General features: G+C 34.3%; 2 protein-coding genes across 2 annotated transcripts; both read left to right on the forward strand.

The window, feature by feature from the left end:
- Nucleotides 1-7,692: 7,692 nt before the first annotated feature.
- Nucleotides 7,693-11,713, forward strand: LOC143581584 (protein DETOXIFICATION 42-like). Its single transcript, XM_077064343.1, has 13 exons — nt 7,693-7,827; nt 7,932-8,053; nt 8,277-8,558; nt 8,717-8,910; nt 8,993-9,128; nt 9,606-9,702; nt 9,781-9,881; nt 9,959-10,122; nt 10,833-10,904; nt 10,994-11,110; nt 11,186-11,281; nt 11,365-11,486; nt 11,554-11,713. The coding sequence occupies exons 1-13, from the start codon at nt 7,751-7,753 to the stop codon at nt 11,594-11,596; spliced, it is 1,623 nt and encodes a 540-aa protein (XP_076920458.1). The 5' UTR covers nt 7,693-7,750; the 3' UTR covers nt 11,597-11,713.
- A 4,026-nt stretch (nt 11,714-15,739) lies between these two features.
- Nucleotides 15,740-19,488, forward strand: LOC143581576 (protein DETOXIFICATION 43-like). Its single transcript, XM_077064336.1, has 13 exons — nt 15,740-16,316; nt 16,410-16,531; nt 16,657-16,935; nt 17,009-17,202; nt 17,397-17,532; nt 17,611-17,707; nt 17,807-17,907; nt 18,274-18,437; nt 18,514-18,585; nt 18,671-18,787; nt 18,876-18,971; nt 19,131-19,252; nt 19,358-19,488. Exons 1-13 carry the CDS (start codon nt 16,240-16,242, stop codon nt 19,398-19,400), a joined length of 1,620 nt encoding a protein of 539 aa, XP_076920451.1. The 5' UTR covers nt 15,740-16,239; the 3' UTR covers nt 19,401-19,488.
- The last annotated feature ends 522 nt before the right edge of the window (nt 19,489-20,010 follow it).

Here is a 20,010-nt window from a genome sequence, read left to right on the forward strand (position 1 = left end):
AATAAAGAAATAGCTTGATCGAATTGATTCAACTGGGCTAGCCTGATGAGAACCAATAGCTTAGTGCAAAGAAACAAACTCCCCAACAATGAAATCTCGTGTAACTGTCTAATCCTATCCTTAATTTATCGACGTCCAGGCCAAGGGACTTTATAATGGTTGCTAGTAAGTCGTGTAATTCAAAAGGGTGGGTGCACATCATTTACTTGCCATAACTAGTTAAGGTGACAAGGCACGCACACTAGTTAATCTCATTTTTGACCGGTCCTCCAACACCTATTATTATATGAGCGAAAGAAATTTGGAGGGCGGTCTCTCTTTGGTGACATTGGGATTTAACTGGTTTTGATAGTATTGAGCAACTGTTGGAGGTGGTGAAAGATCCGTGTGATAGATAATTGGGTAGGGGTTTTCTGGGTTCGATCATCCATTTGGTTCATTTGGAAGCAACGGAACGCTAGGATCTTCAACAACGGGTGCTTGTCCGCTCACTTTACGGTGGATGAAATTATGACTAATCTTTTTGGATGGGTTTTGAATAGATCTATTAATAAGGATATCGTTTGGCTTGATTGGGTTAAATCCCCATTCATGTTCTCGTCATAACAGTTACTTAGGGAGTGTTGTATTCTTTGGTTGTGTGTTATGTTTTTGGTTGTGGTTTGCTCTAGCTACCTGTCGGAGGTTGGTCCCTTTTTCATAAAAGTTTGTTTGATGTTCAAACAAAAAATCTAAATTTAAAAGGACAATATTTTAGCTAATAATTAGTTGTGCCGACAAGTTTTCCATATTTAATTTAGTTGATAAATGTATTTCTTTTGAAATTTTGTTGGAAATTCAGCGACGTTTATTCAACGACAAATCATGTTTTCGTTGTTTATTTGTAAAACCGAAACTAGAGTGGGTGAAAGCAATGTGTATCTGAATTGACTTGATAAATAAAAATAATATGTTGACGTTGACCGAGTTACCACGCGATGATGGTTTGAAATGGGTTTATAAGATTAAAAGAATCACGGATGGCTCGCTTAATAAACACAAAGCAAGACTCGTTGTGAATGGTTATGTTCAACAACCCGGAAACAATTTTGACAAGGTATTCGCACCAATAGCTCGAGTTGAAACGGTTCATCTATCATTATCTCTCACAACAAATGAAGGTTAGGAATTGCATCACCTAGATATCAAATTTGCGTTCCTACATGGAGAAGTAAAGGAAAAAGTATTTGTTACTCAGCCGACAGGTTTTGTTAAAGGTGAAGAATACAAAGTATACATATTATTTAAAACGTTGTACGACTTAAAACTAAGAGGCTCTAAGGGAGTGAAATTCAAAGCTAAATGGTACTTTGTTAAATATGAAATTTCACATGTGCACGCAAGAACAGGCGCTAAATCAAAGGAAAATTGGAATGGATCTCTTACTAGTCGGTGTGTACGTTAATGACTTAATTGTGACAGGTTTCAATTTAAATTTAATAAGGGGGTTTAAGCACAAGATGGGTTTAAACTTTGAGATATCGAATCTATGGAAGCTTACTTATTATCTTGGAAGTGTTACAGAGTAAAGACGGTATAAAAATTTAGCAACAAACATATGCACAGAAAATATTGACAAAAGCATGAATGGTGAATTACAAATTTACAGTCTTGATTAGATTCCATTGGATTTGAGTATAAAAGTTTCTAAGTTTGAATATGAAGAAGACTTTAATATTAAGAGATACCGTAAGATTGTCGGGTGTGTCTGTGGAACATTTTACACACTTGTCCCGACTTAGCATATTTGGTCGCAGTCGTAAGTTGGTACTCTCGGTTTTAGTAGTTTTTATACACGTAGGGAGAATATGTTAGTTAATTATAGTGATAGTAGCCATAACATTCACCAAAATGATGGAAGAAGCACTACGGGCACGTATTTTGGTATTTGGTCTTCACCAATTACTTGGTTTTCTGAGAAATGGAATACGGTTGCACTCTCATCGTGTGGAGTTGAGTGCATGGCGGCAAGTGCAACCGCGTGTCAAGCGGTTTGGCAAAAGGAATTGATAAGCAAGTTGCTTGACAAGGAAATTCAAGCGGTGGTGTTAAGTATCGATAATACATCGGCAATAGACCTCGTTAAGAATATGGTCTTCCATGAAAGGATAAAGCATATTAAATCTCGGTTTCGCTACATTCGAGAATATGTTGAACGTGAAGAAGTAATTGTCAAGCATGCATGTTAGCAGTGCTAATCAATGTGCCAATATATTGGCAAAGGCTCTTGGAAGAATCAAATTTAACGAGTTGTGAGAATTACTTGGAGTGTTGAAGACTTGTTAGTTTCGAGTTCGAAATTCCGGTGGTGATTGTTGGGAATTTCGCTTTAGTGGGTTACTTGGCATGCAAGGTTAAGTAACGGGTTTTAAGGAGTGGATAATTAATTATTAAATATGATTAGATCTAATTGCATCATGTGGCGTCCCGTCACTATAGAGACCTTCGGTTAAAATAGGTGTAGTGAATGGAGACTCCTCTAATCATTAGTTAATTATTTTTTTTATTTAAAAAACAAATAAGTAAATAAATCAACCACCAATCATTCACCACCAAACTTCCCCCATCTGACGCTTTGTGGGAAGCGATCTCCACCATCAAAGAGCCCAAAACGCCTCGGGGGTGGTGTTCCTGGGCGCTTTGGGGCTTTTTGGGTGGCAAAGCGCCCCACTAAACCTTGTCTTATGTCATATTATTTATCAATCATAATTGTAGTCTAACATGTATAGATTAGATTATAAATATTGCGGTAAGGCCATTGATTGTAACCGAGTGTTTGTGAAACTTTTCAATGAAAACGTGTTTGGGTGTTTTCCTATATACGTGTTCATGTTTGATCAATACTACTTGGTACCAATTACATTATTACGTACTTTTGACAATAACCTTTTTCGTTTCATAAAAGCGTTATAGTTATATTTCACGAGTTTATACACGCGACAAGTGTGGAAACAAAAATAAACCCGTGAATCAATGGAATTTGTGCCCGTAACAACACGTGTTATTCTTGTACATAATACATGTTACCTAGATGTATTTAAGCCTTGAAAAGAGGATGATAGATCTGACATGCATGATAATTTATTAATGTTGTACCATCCGTTCAAAAATTAATGTTGTACAACTAGTGTTTTATCGGCGGGACAGGTCAGTAAAACACAGACAGTGGTAAAACCCAAGCATCGAGACGGTAAGTCTATTCGAATTTTGTTGGTTTCAGTTATGTGCGTTATGAGATCAAAACTAAAACAAAAAATATACATAATAATTGAGGTGGACCAATAGGGTTGCGTCGTGCGGTAAAACTCACATCAGTAAAACCCGAGCGTTGTCAATCACGACCATTCAGGCGTTGTGTCAACACAAATTCGGTCGGTCTTCATCACGTTTGTTACGATACTGAAACTAAAACAAAAACAAATTTGGCATTCGGTCGGTTTTCGCTATGTCGTTACAATACCGGAACTAAAACAAAATATAGTGAGTTTACATGAATTTGATCGGCTTGCATCACATTCGTTATAGTATTGAAACTAAAAAAAATTGATATTCGGCCAATTTTCGCTATGTCGTTACAGTACCGGAACTAAAACAAAATACAGTGAGTTTACATGAATTTGATCGGCTTGCATCACGTTCGTTATAGTATTAAAACTAAAAAATTGGTATTCGGTCGATTTACGTTATATTCGTTATTGTACGATAACTAAACAAAAAAAATGTCGGCAACCACTAAGGTGCCACCAAATAACCCAATAGGGGTCTTATGACACCAAAGTTGTCTTTTATACCCTATAATAATTCCCTTCAAAAAAATATCAATGTTATACGACATAAATAGTTTTGATACACATTTCAAAGCTTCTTGAAGAGCAAAAATGAAATTTGTTTCCGCTAATAACAAATTTTTTTATAATAAAGGAAAATATATCACTTGTAAACTCATTTAAAATTATGCGAATTAATTTGAAAGATATCTATTTAACGACATATACATTTTATTAACATGCAATATATGTAAGTTACATCTACGAAAAATATACATGATTGATTACAAACGAATTTTCATGTAAATAGACGATTACATAAATTGGGATACTATCTTATCGATGAGATCTACCCTCCTTGGTCGACGTTTATGAAAACGTTTTCATTTCCCGTCGAGACGAATAAAAAGATGTTAAAGAAAGCTCAAGAGTTGGAAAGAATGGATGTGAAGCAAGCTTTCAATGTTCTAAATGGAAAATGTGGTATTCTAACGCATGCGGGATATGAATGTATAGAGTGAATTTTGTGTGCGTTTTGTTGCAAAACATGAATAGGATATGAGGTACCACCCGTATACATAAGAGATCATTCGATCGAGCTCATTCTTGACGATACCTTCCTTCCGAAGTTGATGGATGAAAAAATACATTATCGACGTCAATTTGATCTTGTGGATCATCTTGCAACTTTAAATCTGGCGCGCCTCGACTCGGGCGAGGAGTAGTTTAGTTTTATATCTATGTATTTTTTTTAATTATGTTTTCCTATTTTGTTGCATGTGATTAATGTGCTTTAAGGTAGTTAAGAGCATAAATGACATAAAAATGCTTGATCAATAGAACTTAGGATATGTACGTGAAAGGAGCACCCCTCTGGCCCTCTCTAAGCACCTTACTAAAAAATCAAAATAGTAGGTTAATTTTAGTTTATCAAAAATACTTTCATGAAGAAATAATAAAGAAACAATTATTTAAAAAGTTATTACAATTTTCATAAAAACAACACTATATATATAGTAGTAAATGGGATAGTGAAGGCACTACAGCATCGACCGCTGTTCCACACCAAGTGGAAGAGACTAGAGATCTCCATCTTACACGTATGTTTCTCTTCCTTAACTTCTTCCAACTTTTTAATGATATAAAAAAACAAACTTCTGGGTATTATAAAATTTCGATATTTACTATGATTCATTGATACATACTAATGTAGGAATTATAACTTATCATTCTTTTTTTTTTGTTGGTTGATAAGGATACTTCTCTTTTACTATTTTCTTTTTAACATACTTGCCGTTATAGAATTACTTCATGAGTACGGGTGTAAACTCAAGTCGCTTATATACTCATGATCGACTTCTTAAAGTCGATCTCAAACATAAATTGAAGCTCGTGTAATGAACAAGCTTCGTATATCGAGCTTGATTCCATGAACAAAGCTTTATTCCAAGAATATAAATAAATCATAAAAGCACAAGTGAATAACTTGTAGACAGTTTTAAGTTAGATTTCGGTTGCACCACCTATTCCTTGTTGCTACAAAGATTCATGTTGCATGTACAATATTCTGGTAACATTGCAATGAAAACTCTATAAAAAGTCTTATGGACAAAGGGTAGTTGACACTTTGGTGATCAAGCAAGTATATGCTTATGAGATGTGTTAAATATGCATCCTTAAATCATGATCAGTAAAAGCTAATGTAAATGTATATGAAGATGGGGAGAGAAGGGCTCCTAGAATGAGGGGATAATTTCCCTTTGTTATATACAAAATAAGTCAAATCTAATGGTCTAATGTGACGTGGCTACAATATTAGAGAGACCATTATAGTTGTGTTTATGTTACGTAATTGGCTTTTTGGTTCAATAATGGCATGGGTGATTGTTTTGAGGCTTTTGATTGCTATGTTTAAGTTTAAAACATGACCTAAGAGGGTTTGGTTTTTTCATAAGTGGTGGATGTCTTGCTTGATAGTAGGGATGAGCATTTTGTCCCAAATATCCGTACCTGTACTCTACCGTACCTATACTCTACCGTACCCGTACACGTACTCGTACCCGTACCGATTTAGCTTATTCGATACGGGTATTGGTACTCATTTTTGTTGAATTATGGTATGGGTAAAATCGGGTACAGGTCCGGTACGTGTACATTTGGTATTTTGTACTTGTTTGGATTATATAAGGGTTTAACTGAGATTATTCATATTTAATATATTAAATAAATTCTCCAACTATATTATTATTGAACAAGTACCAAACGTTTCTTTAAAACTAAATAATATAACATCCAAGACATGAGCCAACAAACAAATCACTTAAAATCGGCGACCGAGTTAGGGTTCTTCAATACTATCTTATCATTAAACAAATGGCCAATTTGGTACTTGTACTAATTTGGTACCCGTCATGTACCTGCGTAAGTACCGATACCCGGACTAATTCAGGGTGTTTGTTACTTGTACCGGTACCGGTTTCAAGATTGTCGAAAATTTGGAAATAAAAAAGTAAAGTGGTACAAAAACGGGTATTGTACCAAAATACCCGTACCAATACCCGTACCCGTACTCGTACCATACCAAAAAATTTGGTACGAGTATTGATACGTGTTTTTATTGATTTTTGGTACGAGTGCAAACGGGTACGGATACAGGTACCGTCCCACACTCATCCCTACTTGATGGTATTCCAGGTGAGTCATGTATGAATAATCAATCATTATTAATAGTTGACATTCCATCTTAGAAAATTTAAGATAGTTCCAAACTAATGTTAATGCTAATTTTTTTCTATACTAAGTTGGTTTTGTTTTACAATGTTTCTGAATTAAAAGAAATCATATTTATACATTATTCACTACTTACTGTTTTGAGTTCATGAAACCCAAATATTATACTTTATTTAATAGATTATTTATATTTACTAAACTCGAAGTCGAACTTCAAGAGAGAAAATTTTGATGATATTGTAAATCTGGGAGCACTTGTATCGGCCATGCATTAACTCGAAACACTTGTCCTATATATGAGTTAGGACCTTCAGAAAATGACAAGTGTTCTAAATCACACAGGAATATACCTTTTTGACATTTTATAACGCTAGCTAGAATATTCCATTCCAATTTATGAACCAAAATCGAATTTCTTTTTCAGTTCGAGTAATTGATCAAGCCGAATAAGAATTGTACTTTTATCTTTTACATGTATAATAAGTTACATTAAAAAACCAAAAATATTTAATAATTATTTTATTCACGAACAAATACGCATATTCACTTGTGAATGCGCTATAATATGTAATCAACGTAGAAATTGTTAAGCGCTAGTCGAGCGACAGAGGTCAAACAGGGCTAGCAGTTCGTCGCGATTTAATCAGATTGAAATTTATATGTAAATTTTCAAATACACAAATATATATATATATATATATATATATATATATATATATATATATATATATATATATATATATATATATATATTTCAGTTTTGACCGACTTTGACCAAATAGCAATTAATCATCCACTAGTCGATGGGCACATCCTAGCGATTGATTAGGATTAATCAGCGTCAAGATAGGATTTTTACAACCATGCATACAAGGAAATAATATTAGTGTAATTTTAATAGTTTAACACATATATTCACTTGTAAATACAAGTATTCATCTGAAAAGTAGTTATTGTTTGCTTTTTCTAAACTTCAAATTTGCTTCATTTTTTATTTTTATTTTATTTTTGGTTTAGTTATTCGATCGAATGCGAATTTGTTTCGTTATAAAAGAACCATAAATCAAAGAAAATAAAAAAAAAACTGTAAACCATATATAATTTCTTATTTTTTACATAAAAACTTTCCTAATGTATTAAACAATTGTTATTATTGTTATATATATGAATTTATGTCAACTTTACAGTTTGTACGATAAATCTATCTTTCTGCTATGGAAGTGGACGGTATTTCAACTTCGACAGTCGCAAAATGGAACTTTCCGATCCTTGTTTTCTTCAAAGATTCTAGGTACTAATTATGTTCTAGCATTTTACCAAACAGCCATTTGTGTAGTGTAACATGCATGTTATTCAAGTAGTTATGTTCTTTTTCTATATGACTCGTTTTCATAGGATTGCACTCAAGTTGGACAAACTCGGTCGTGAAATACTTTCGGTTGCTATACCCGTGACCATGGCGTTAGCTGCCGATCCTGTTGCTTCTTTGATCGACACGATTTACATTGGTCGCATAGGTATGCTTTTTCGTAGCTCATGCAATTGACCCATAAATTGTCACAAACTATTATTTTCTTATAACACATCCACTACTTTTATTGGTAAACTAATAACGTACACAATTGTTCAATATGAGACTTGAACCATCAGCTTTATGAAAAATGATAACATTATATACATATTTTGGTACCATCCTATTAAAAGTTCACAAACTAAAAGTTTATGGTTATATACGTACAGGACCGGTGGAGATTGCGGCTGTTGGAATATCGGTCGCGCTTTTTAATCAAGTTTCAAAAGTCGCAATATTCCCACTTGTTAGTATTACAACGTCCTTTGTTGCTGAGGAGGAGACGATAGATAAAATCAACGCAGAGGCAATGGAGGCTGAGGACATGAAGAACGGTTATGTTGATAAAGTTGACACCAAAGGAGAAACGCTAGAGATTGTGCAAGCTGTAAAAGAGGAAAATGGATCGACAGAAAAGGACGAAGAAAAAGAGTCTGCTACGCTTGAAGACGGTACGCCTTTGTAGTTGATTATGCATGATCTAGACCATTGTCCCATTGTTGGTTTGTTTTAGTAGAGGTGGTAAACTCTTTATATAAGTTAGATGAAGTTTATTAAACTTCAATTTGTGATCCGTGTGCATTAGTCACTTACTTTTATCATTAATCAGATTCCAAAACGAGCCCAGCCAAGCCTACCACTAATACGGATGGTGTCACAAACGCACCAAACGCCAAGCTAGCGAAAAGAAATATTCCTTCGGCTTCAACCGCGTTGTTGTTCGGTTTGGCGCTTGGTGTTCTCGAAACACTCTTCCTAGCACTTCTTGCCAAACCACTTTTAAGTTTGACAGGCGTTAAACCCGTAAGTAAATTCTATTCACTCCTACAAATACGGGAAATGTGAAATATAAATCTATTTTCCCTCCACATTCAAATTTTGTAAGGGTTCTCCAATGTTAAAACCGGCATACAAGTATTTGACTCTCCGATCACTTGGAGCTCCCGCGGTTCTTATTTCTTTGGCTACTCAAGGAATCTTTCGCGGTTTCAAAGATACTAGAACTCCTTTATATGCCACGGGTATACCCTTACATCCTTTTCTTTCTTTCAGGGACAAAACCAAGGGGGGCAAGAGGGTCTGCCCCTCATTCACATGATTTTGTCGGATATATATATATATATATATATATATATATATATATGAGTTTTTATAAGAAAAACATGAGTTGTACCCCTAGTTCTGATAGTCAGAAAAGATAATCATATGAGTTATGATGACTAAAAAGTTCTAGTTCTGCCGCCACCACTACGGACAAACCTTTTTTTTACAAAAATGGATTCTTTTAAAATGAGTTGAAGTTAGAAGGGTGGTTTCTTTTTGTTGGATTTTAAATAAGCGGCGACTTTAAATGAGAAGAAAACGAGTTAAATTCGTTTTTTGAGTTAGCAACCTTAATAATGTCATCATGTAAATTTGTAAAAATTTTTTTATTGAAAATTCAGTTGTGCTTGATCTCTACTGATTAATATTCCAATACACGTTGTGTTATCCTTCAGTTGCAGGCGATGTTGCGAATGTAATCTTGGATCCGCTTCTTATATTCACTTGCAAATTGGGTGTTAGCGGTGCAGCCATTGCACATGTTCTTTCCCAGTAACCACTCTATAAGATTCATATACTATATGGTGTCACACCTTGATCATGTGTCTAAACACCTTTTATCTTTCACAGATACTTGATATCATTAATTATGCTAGTCAGGCTGATGCAAAAAGTTAATCTACTGCCTCTGAGTCTTAAATCTTTGCAGTTCAGCAAGTTTCTTAAAAGCGGTACACTCAAAAACTTGATTCAGTACATTTATAGTTGTTGTCACCATAAAATTAACTAATACTTTTGTGCTTTGTAGGTTCCTTATTGTTGTTTCGAGTCATAGCAGCAACCATCCCCGTGACACTCGCTGCATCGTTGGCTACAAGATTGGGTGCAACAACTATGGCTGCATTCCAAATTTGCTTGCAGGTTTGGTTGACCTCTTCGCTTCTTTCAGACGGTTTAGCCGTTGCTGGACAGGTTAACACCCTACGTGTTACTTTTCTAAAAGGATGTTTTTGGCAGAAGTAGGTTGTTTAGGACTAGGGGTGTAAGAGCATGGAATTTACTAGGCTTGAGTTCAACTCATTTAACTTACAAAAGCTCGAGCTTGGCTTGTGAGAATTTATTCATGCTTTAGCTCAACTCGTGTATTGATTTAATAAACTTATATTCAATTATAATAATTTTTGCACATACTTTAATTTTAACAGAATACATACTATTTAGTTATTTTTGTCATAACTTTATATTATAATTATTATTATATAAGAATATATTTAATATAATAAGTAAAAATTTTAAAAATAAGAGGCTCGTTTAGGCTAGGTTCGATTCAAGCTTTTAGCGAGCCAAACTCGTGTTTACACCCCTAATTAGGAATGTGACTGATACTTGTAGGTGTTTTTTTAGAACTTCTACTTCTAGACAATTCGCTGGGGTTGCAAACGAACTCAACAAGTTCACTATTGTGGCAAGCTAATTTTTGTAAACTTAATTAATTTCCACAGTAGCAAACTGCACGGAGTATTGGAGTTCGCTTGTCTCATTAGCGAACTACCTAAAAGTACCATAATATAAAAAAGAAAGAAAAAAAAATACACCCTAGAAGTATCTTGATCCTAAACAACTTACTTCCACAAAAAAAAATTCCAAAAAAAAACCTACACTCACTGGCTCGAACTCTGTAGGCCATAATCGCTTCATCGTTTGCTGAAAAGAACTACAAAAAGGCGACATCAGCCGCAACCCGAGTATTGCAAGTACATGTCCAGTTTACGTACAGTTATCATCTTTTACCTACCACAATGATGATTCTAGTTATTTCTTGACGGAAAAAATGCTTTTGCAGATGGGAGTTGTTATGGGACTTGCAGTCACACTTTTAATAGGACTTGGTCTACAATTTGGTTCAGGTGTTTTCACCAAAGACATAAATGTTAAACACATCATAAGTATAGGTGTCCCGGTAAATATTCTTTCGATTCGTGTTTCTATTATTTTGATTATGATTATCAGGGGTTCATTTGATTTTGTTGTTTAGTTTGTTGCTGGCACACAAACAATCAATTCAATAGCATTCATATTTGATGGAGTTAATTTTGGAGCATCTGATTTCGCTTATTCTGCGTACTCTATGGTTCAAAATCTTGTCCTTTTAGTTCAAAAACAATGCCCCGAGTCTTATAACACGATTTCAATTATATTACTTTTCTTTGTTAGATCCTAGTTTCAATGGCGAGCATCGGATCATTATTTGGTTTGTACAAAGTTGCGGGTTTTGTTGGAATATGGGTCACGCTGTCCATTTTCATGGGGTTACGTGCTATAGCAGGCATATGGAGGTAACACTATGACTAGGACTATGACTATTATTATTATTGATTGATTGATTAATATTTTGGTTTGCAGGATGGGAACAGGAACAGGTCCATGGTCTTTTCTTAGGAAGTAGAAAGATAGTTTGTGATTGTAGGATTTTGATAATAAAGGAACAAGTTATAAACTGAGGTAGAATAATCTGGTTTGCCACTTTTTGTTTGTTATATTAAATAAAGATATATGACATTGTGTGTTATTAGTTAAATAATGATGGTAACATCCAGGAAACCTTGAGTTTTAAAGCCTTGTGTTTATACAAGAAGTTAAGTTTTTAAAGCCGGAAGTGAATTAATCACACACCAAGTCTTTATTAACCCAACTAGACTATTGACGCGTGTCATACGCGCACTAGGGCATGACAAAAAAACATATGAGCAGTGTTTGATAAATTATGTTACATCATACGAGTAGATTTTAAAACTTATTGATAATTTACATTAAGACTATAGAAATGAGATATTAAAGTTAATTATAAAGATATGCATAACTGGTTGAGGGTCCACTTGCAAATCCCCATAAAACTCCCTTATTTTGGGTACTCGTTACCCGATAAGGGTACGTTACCCTCAAACACTACCCGCATTACACCCCTCTCACCCTAAACGAACAGCGGTGTGAATTAAACATTAAAGTAGTGGGCCCAGTTTGGTCTGCTGCCTTTAGGTCTCATTAAACACATTAAATGTTCGGTTCAATCAATCCATTTTAATTCTAATTTGATCGGGGTCTACCGTTCAAGGTAAATATAATAATCCATTAAGAATTATGTGTATGAATTGAATTTGATTCATTGTTGCAATTGTACATTTATTTTACCAAAAACATTAGTTTTGCATAAGAGACTACAAAATTGTTGTTACTACCAGTTCAAATAAATACAACCAATACTTCAAAAGGTGTTCTCGTAGCTGCATCGTTTATAGACCATCGAAGCACTGTTGATTTAACAAAGTGTTCCTTAATTGTGTATGAATGATTCAGGCATGGGACTGGTTAGGTGGTTGAACCAATTACCCCGTTCGGTGGTCGGATCAGCCCGACTAGTCAACCAAATTAATAATGACGCCATCCGGTTCTTGAATATAATATTCAAATTTTAAGTAATTTGAATATTTTTATTTAAAATGACGTCATCGGTCATTGAATCAAGGATCTTAACAAAAAACCAATAAGGTGCTTGGTTTGTTGTTCAGTCTAGTTATGAAAACATTGGATACAACTATTGGGTTTGTGTCAACTTTCAGCAATTGTAGTGTAAGGAAAGACAATTAACAATGATTCTTAAATTCTCTTCCAATGATTATTACGCAACGATGGATAGAATGGACTCACATGGTTTGTGACCCGTTGGATGAAATGGATGGAGTTACATGGTTATTCCCAAGACTCGTTCTTGTGGGTGATGAAACATACTCGAGCAACACTGTTAAACTTGCCTCTTCACCAAATCCGAACTTTAACCTCTTTTCTTTCGATCCTATTATCTTATCTAACCTTGTTGGCACACTACAACACATGACATTCAAATGTTCCGATATTGTCTACATTTTTTCAAAAAAGGTTTTCTTTTCTTGTACTATCCTACGTTTTCTAAAAAGGTGTTTTATTTTCATGTGCGATCCTTCTGAATCTCATTTTCATGAAATGAAGTATGTTCTTCGACATTTCATGGTACCATTGATCAAGGTCTCGGTTTTTCCACATCTTCTATCCGGTAGACAGTTCCATCTATTGACGTAGATTGGTTTTGTTACCCTGATACTCTGTTCTATCTCCACGTGCCAGCTTCATGGTTCTCAAAACACCAGCACGCCGTGTCTCGTTAACCTTATTATTGTGGAATAAAGTTGCTTATTATGTTGTTGGATCATCATTGTTTCAAAATCTTCTTCTTGAATCATCATATTCTCTAACTTTTAAGATAATGTCATAATAATTTACTTATCAAGTAACTTTGTTATAAACCCATCAAACATGTCCCATCCCGCCATTTTTTGTAGTTGTATCTTCGCCATTTGCCACGATCTAATAATCCATAACCCTAAGAAAGCCACTTGCAGAGAAGATAAAGAAGAAAAGGTTCAACTGCCAACCTTGAAACTCGTATCACTTTGTAACGTGTGAAAATATAACTGGCTTATGTTATGAATAATGTTTTTATGTGAGACAAACTTAGTATTTAGTGTGTGTGTGTGTGTAATTTATCATAGGAAAATTTGCTATAAAACATATGAGTGACACCACACGTGCATACTTCACTTGTTTGTTATACTTTCACCCAATTTAAGTACTATTAGTTACACAAGTATGTTAATGGAATTAAACCAATTATATAATTTTATACCTTCTTAAGCTAAACATACATAAATCACTTATACATCATTTTTATACACTTTAACATGCCTACGAGGGTGACACTTACGTATATCACTTCTTTGTTATACTTTTACCCAATTGAAGTGTTATGATTACACAAGTTAACATATGAAATTAAGCTAATTACATCATTTTATACCATCTTAAGCTAAACATACTTAAATCACTTAAACACCATTTTTATACATTTCTTTAACGTTTCACACACACTATACTTTACCGCCTTCAATTCCTCTCATAATCACAATGCTGCATGATGGACACCAAGAATACGTTGTGGCGTGTCTGAAGATCGCACATTCATGCACTAATAACTCCAGTCGATGCGAATTCAAAACCCAAGGTACTACTCCATTACTTTTTGCAACAAAAGTTGTTCTAGGTGCAATGGTTACTTTAACTACACGATTGATCGACACTTGGCAATCTCAAAGATGAACAGAATTCTAGGATTAGTTTAACAAAAACTTTGTTTGAGTCCGATGTTATGTTTATGTTACTTTCATTTGAAGTTACATTGATTGATTATTTAAATTCAAGTTGAGGGTTACTTGAACCGGGGGTTATCTGGGGAAGAATTTATATGCATGTGACCATTTGTTTATGATTTGAGTACTAGGGTCCGATTTTCAGGCAGGCCCATCCATTTCTGACAGTTTCGCATAATCCATGAATTGAAACATTGTTTTGTATTGTAAGAAGTTGTTAATTAGTTAGTATTTTGGGGAATGTTGACTGAGGGAGGTGTATTGATTAAGGCTATTAGTTTAATTAAGAACTTGTGACATATCAGTCTGTTTTCATAATTAATCACACGTCTTTATACGAGTATTTTAATTGCATATGTTGTGAATTTAGACCCATATAAGACAAATGTCAGGCACTCCTAACTCTAAATATATAATATTGTTATAGCTTTCTAGAAATCTTCTTAACCGTGTTTGCGTTTTAACTTTTTATAAGTGAGCCATTTCATGTTTAAACTATGCAAATTGTTTATTAGTGGGATATAACATTACTCATTAACTAATCTTTTAGCAGGCGGTGTAGTAGTAAGCGTCTGGTTTTGTCTACCTCGTGTGTTTTTGGGTTAGAAAATTAAGGTTTGTAGGAGACTAATATGTAAAAACAACCAAAGTGATGAAGATATGTAAAAACAACCAAAGTGATGAAGATATTATGAAAGTTTTTCAATTTTTTTTCTTGAGAGAGAGGTTGGTGTGTAAAACAGATAAGAGAGACGCGACTTATGGTTGTAAATAAACCAAGTTTGATTAATTGTACATAGAGTAACGCCTCATGTACACGATGCACGTACACACATCTTGCGACTCAGGTTTTAGGACCTAAACGACTCAGAGCGTCTCATACTTTTTCAAACAAAGCACATGACTCAATTTGAATCCAGTTTGCATTGAAGGTGTGTCCTTTAAGGGTATTAGCATTGGTTATCAGTGTATTAGTGACAAATAAAAATAGAGTTAATTTATCACAAGTACCCCATACGGCATGTCGTATGCTTCCCACCTTTCTAAAATTACACCTATGCACCCTGATATTCACTCAACGGTAATACAAATGGTCATTGGAGTGAATAAAGGTTGGTCATTATGTTAATTTTTTTAGTGACCATAAACAATATCCTTATGCGGTGGTTTATTACTAGAATTTCACATTTGTTCGATCATATGTTTTTCATTGTTTTCACTATCAGTGTAACTAAGGTAGTAATGAATTTGTAACTTATGTTAAACATGATTAAAGTTTCATATTATAGTTATGTGAGTTTCACATAATGATATGTGCACGAGAGCGTATGAAAACCGAAATGTGGCCATGTATGGAGATCATAAAGGAACCTTCATGGGAAATTTCGCGTTGGTACCGCCAGTCAACAGGAGACTATGGTTGTACCTATATAACTTAAATGGTACTTTGACTAGGGGAGGTATTATGTGCTTTTACAACTTTTTAAATTCATGTAAAGTTTGTCATTAAGCAGTGTCCCCTCTTTCCGCTGTTACTTCTTGGCTGGTTTGTCATTGCTGTGATTCCTTTTTAATATTCCATAAAGGCTTATAATTCTAGTAAGTCCATATGCGAGTTGATCTATGTTGACATTTGTTGTGTTTTTTTCTTTTTGAAGCGTTTACATGAAACTTTAGCACTTTAACTTCTTGTGGATTGTCCGTTTTAGAGCCGTTTGTATGATTTATTAATCCATTCTACTACAATATCTATAGCTGCATTGTAAAAATAAATGCTTAACACACACTCATGTATGCATTTTACAGGTTTTAGTTCTTCTAGAAGCTTCCACTGTTAATCCTTGTTGCTATTATGGCTGAGGATGGTAGTGTCGCTCCCATGGAGCGAAAATGGAAACATCCGGTTTTTGTTTTTTTCAAAGATATTAGGTACGTATTTTGTTATTTTAAAGATAATTCTTCTAGTCATGAGATCTCATACTTTGAGGCACAAATTTGTTAACTTGTTTATTATATTTGTAGACTCGTCTTCAAAATGGATTCACTTGGAAAGGAAATACTTGGTGTTGCTGTACCCGCAGCCATGGCATTTGCTGCAGATCCTGTTGCTTCTTTAATCGACACCGTGTTCATTGGTCATATAGGTACCTAAACAAAATAAAAACTTATGTTATAACTTATACATGTATGCAAAGTTACTTCCTTTATAAACATATAACATTCTGCATATTGTAATCTCTCAATTGATATATTATTTGCAATTGCATAGGCCCGGTGGAAATTGCTGCTGTTGGAGTTTCTATTGCTATATTCAACCAAGTTTCAAAAGTAGCGATATTCCCACTTGTTAGTATCACAACTTCTTTTGTTGCTGAAGAGGAAACTATAGAAAGACTGAACAATAAAGTAGCAAAAGATGAAAGCATTGTGAATAAAGACGAGACCAAAGAGTTTATGAAAGATGATAATGATGATGTGAAACTTGAAAACTTAGAAAACGGATCAGTTATAATAACAAATGAGCAAAAGGAGTTGCCACCAAAAGAGGGTGTGTTTTCAGTATTCATGATCTTACACGTGTCTTTATCGTGTTAACTTTTTAATTTTTTTTGTGTAATCAGGTTTCAATACGAGTCCATGCAAGCATATGACTGTAACTGAAAGTACTTCAAATAAGTTGAAGTTAAAGAAACAAAAGAGAAACATCCCGTCTGCATCAACCGCACTTCTGTTTGGTGCGGTTCTTGGTCTTCTTGAAACATTATTGCTAGTGTTTCTAGCGGAACCACTTTTGAGTTTGATGGGAATAAAATCTGTACGTGTTTTTGGTTGAAATTTTAATGAGTAGTTCTTAATTAATTTGTGTTTAGTATAATAGTTATGATTTAAGTATAGTTTTCATCTCTGGCACCAACTTTGGCTGAAATGGTTAAGAACTTAAGATAACAAATCATAGGGACAAAAAAACAAACTTAATTATTAATCATCATTTTTTTGGTATGATTACAGGGTTCTAAAATGCTATTACCCGCACACAAATATTTAACATTACGTGCACTTGGTGCTCCAGCTGTTCTTCTTTCATTGGCGATGCAAGGTGTCTTTCGCGGTTTCAAAGATACTAAAACTCCTTTATATGCGACCGGTAAGTCACGTTATATGGTCAAACATATTTTCTTCTTAATGATCAAAGTATCAAACATATTTTCTTGTTGTAATGCAGTTATAGGAGATGTAGCAAACATAATCTTGGATCCAATTCTTATCTTTGCATGCAAATTGGGAGTTAGTGGTGCAGCCATTGCACATGTTCTTTCCCAGTAATTTTTTCATATTATACACTACTGCAAAGTTCAAACTTATGAATTGAGTTACTTGTGACTTAACTAAAGTCATAAACATCTTATATATTTGCACAGGTACTTAATATCAATTATCTTGCTAGTCAAGTTAATGCAACAAGTTGACCTACTACCTCCAACTCTCAAGGCTCTGCAGTTCAGTCGGTTTCTTAAAAATGGTAATCGATTTTCAACACTATATATATCTTTTTAAGTTAATTAAGCCTATAGTCCCCGTGTTTTGGGTAAAGTAGCAGGTTTGGGTGCTAGCACTAACTTTTGTTAAGTGTTGATAAAATGACCAAAATGCCCTTGAATAAGACATCACCATCACTGCGGCATTTTGGTCATTTTATCTACACTTAACAGAATAGTTAACAGAAGTTAATGTTAATACCTGAACTTGTTACAAAATTAAAACGTACACTAACCCGAAACAAGCAAGTTTTCAAAGTTAGTACCCAAACCTGTTACTTTGCTCAAACCGAACGCACCATCAATGTAATCAACTTTTAAATTATCAAGTAACCTTAATATCTCTACAGGTTTGCTGTTACTGTTTAAGGTATTAGCAGCAACTAGTTGTGTAACATTGGCTGCATCCTTGGCTACAAGGCTGGGTGCAACGCCTATGGCTGCATTCCAAGTGTGCTTACAGGTCTGGCTGACATCATCACTTCTTGCTGATGGGCTGGCAGTTGCTGGACAGGTAATAATGCATTAATGCCAATGCCTTGTTATTATATTCTTAATAAACTATAAATTCTAAACAATATCATTTGTAGGCAATAATTGCTACATCATTTGCTGAAAAGAATTACGAGAGAGCGACATCAACTGCATCACGAGTGTTACTCGTGCGTTGGTTTAACATTTTTCGTTCAAATGAATTCATATCGTCACTATCTTCGGTTTGTTAATATGAATTATTGTGATTTGCAGATGGGATGTGTGATGGGTGTGGGACTTGGTGTTTTTATCGGGCTCGGGTTGCAGTTTGGATCTGGAGTTTTTACAAAAGATATAAATGTTAAACATATTATCACCATAGGCCTCCCGGTTTGTGTCCATTTTTTATAACCTGAAACTATTAAAAAGTTAACTTTAAGTAATGTCTTCTCACTGTTCCTATATTTCCTACAATCAGTTTGTTGCTGGAACACAACCAATCAATTCAATAGCATTTGTATTCGATGGAGTTAACTTTGGGGCATCTGATTTTGCGTATTCTGCATACTCCATGGTTACACTTTTGCTACAAAACACCATTATTTTTGTTTATATTATATCTAGTTTTGTTCTCACAATGATTTAGTTTTCTGTAACGAGCCCCTCACGTATATATACATATATGTATGAGTGTGTATATATATAATTTTATTTATACAAGTTTGTTTTTTAGATCATAGTGGCAATTGGGAGCATTGGAACATTATTTGCTCTATACAAAGCTGCGGGTTTTGTGGGGATATGGGTGGCTCTATCTATATTCATGGGCTTACGGGCGATTGCAGGCATATGGAGGTACCCTTTGATGAATTATAATTGTTATTATTATTTCATGATTTTAGAGATGTTAGTAAAAATAAACCTGTTGATATGATGTAATTATTGATATTGTATTTACAGGATTGGAACAGGAACAGGTCCATGGTCTTTTCTTTGGAACTAGAAGACATATATGCTTGTTGCTTGCTATAATAATATACCACCTTTGTTTCTTGCTTTTAGTATCAGTAGATTTCATATCATGTGTCATAAATAACATTTATTCAATTTTCCATGTGAGTTACGTTGCATATTTTATTTATTTCAATTTAGGTGATTATTAGTTTATGATGGAATAAACGTGTTGGTGTAGGCCTTTCTTTTATTTTATTAATTAATTTATTTAGGTGGTAAAAGATTTAAAAAATACAGCGTTTATTATTTATTGTTTATTGTAAATTGATAAAAGATTGATATAGTTTGATTTTTTATAAAGTTACACAGTTTAATGTGTTTAAATTAAGTTGTTAAAAAGTATAGCCAAATACACGGGGAAATAGATTACAACCATTTCTCGTGTGTTATAACGTTATATCATAACTTGAAGTGAAACATATAGTCACATCATGCAAGTAGTAGCAGTGAGTCACTAGCGGAGGTAAGGCGATACTTTTAATAAGACTCATGGCACGAAATTATGAATTAACACTACTTTACGTAAGTAACGTAAGGTGTGCATCCAAAATGTACATAGTACTCATTTTCAACCTATCTACATACGGATAGCGTAGCGT

Source organism: Bidens hawaiensis, unplaced genomic scaffold, assembly GCF_021521415.1.
Source record: "Bidens hawaiensis isolate Kalapana, Puna unplaced genomic scaffold, B.hawaiensis_p1.1 tig00031104_1, whole genome shotgun sequence".
NCBI lineage: Eukaryota > Viridiplantae > Streptophyta > Magnoliopsida > Asterales > Asteraceae > Bidens > Bidens hawaiensis.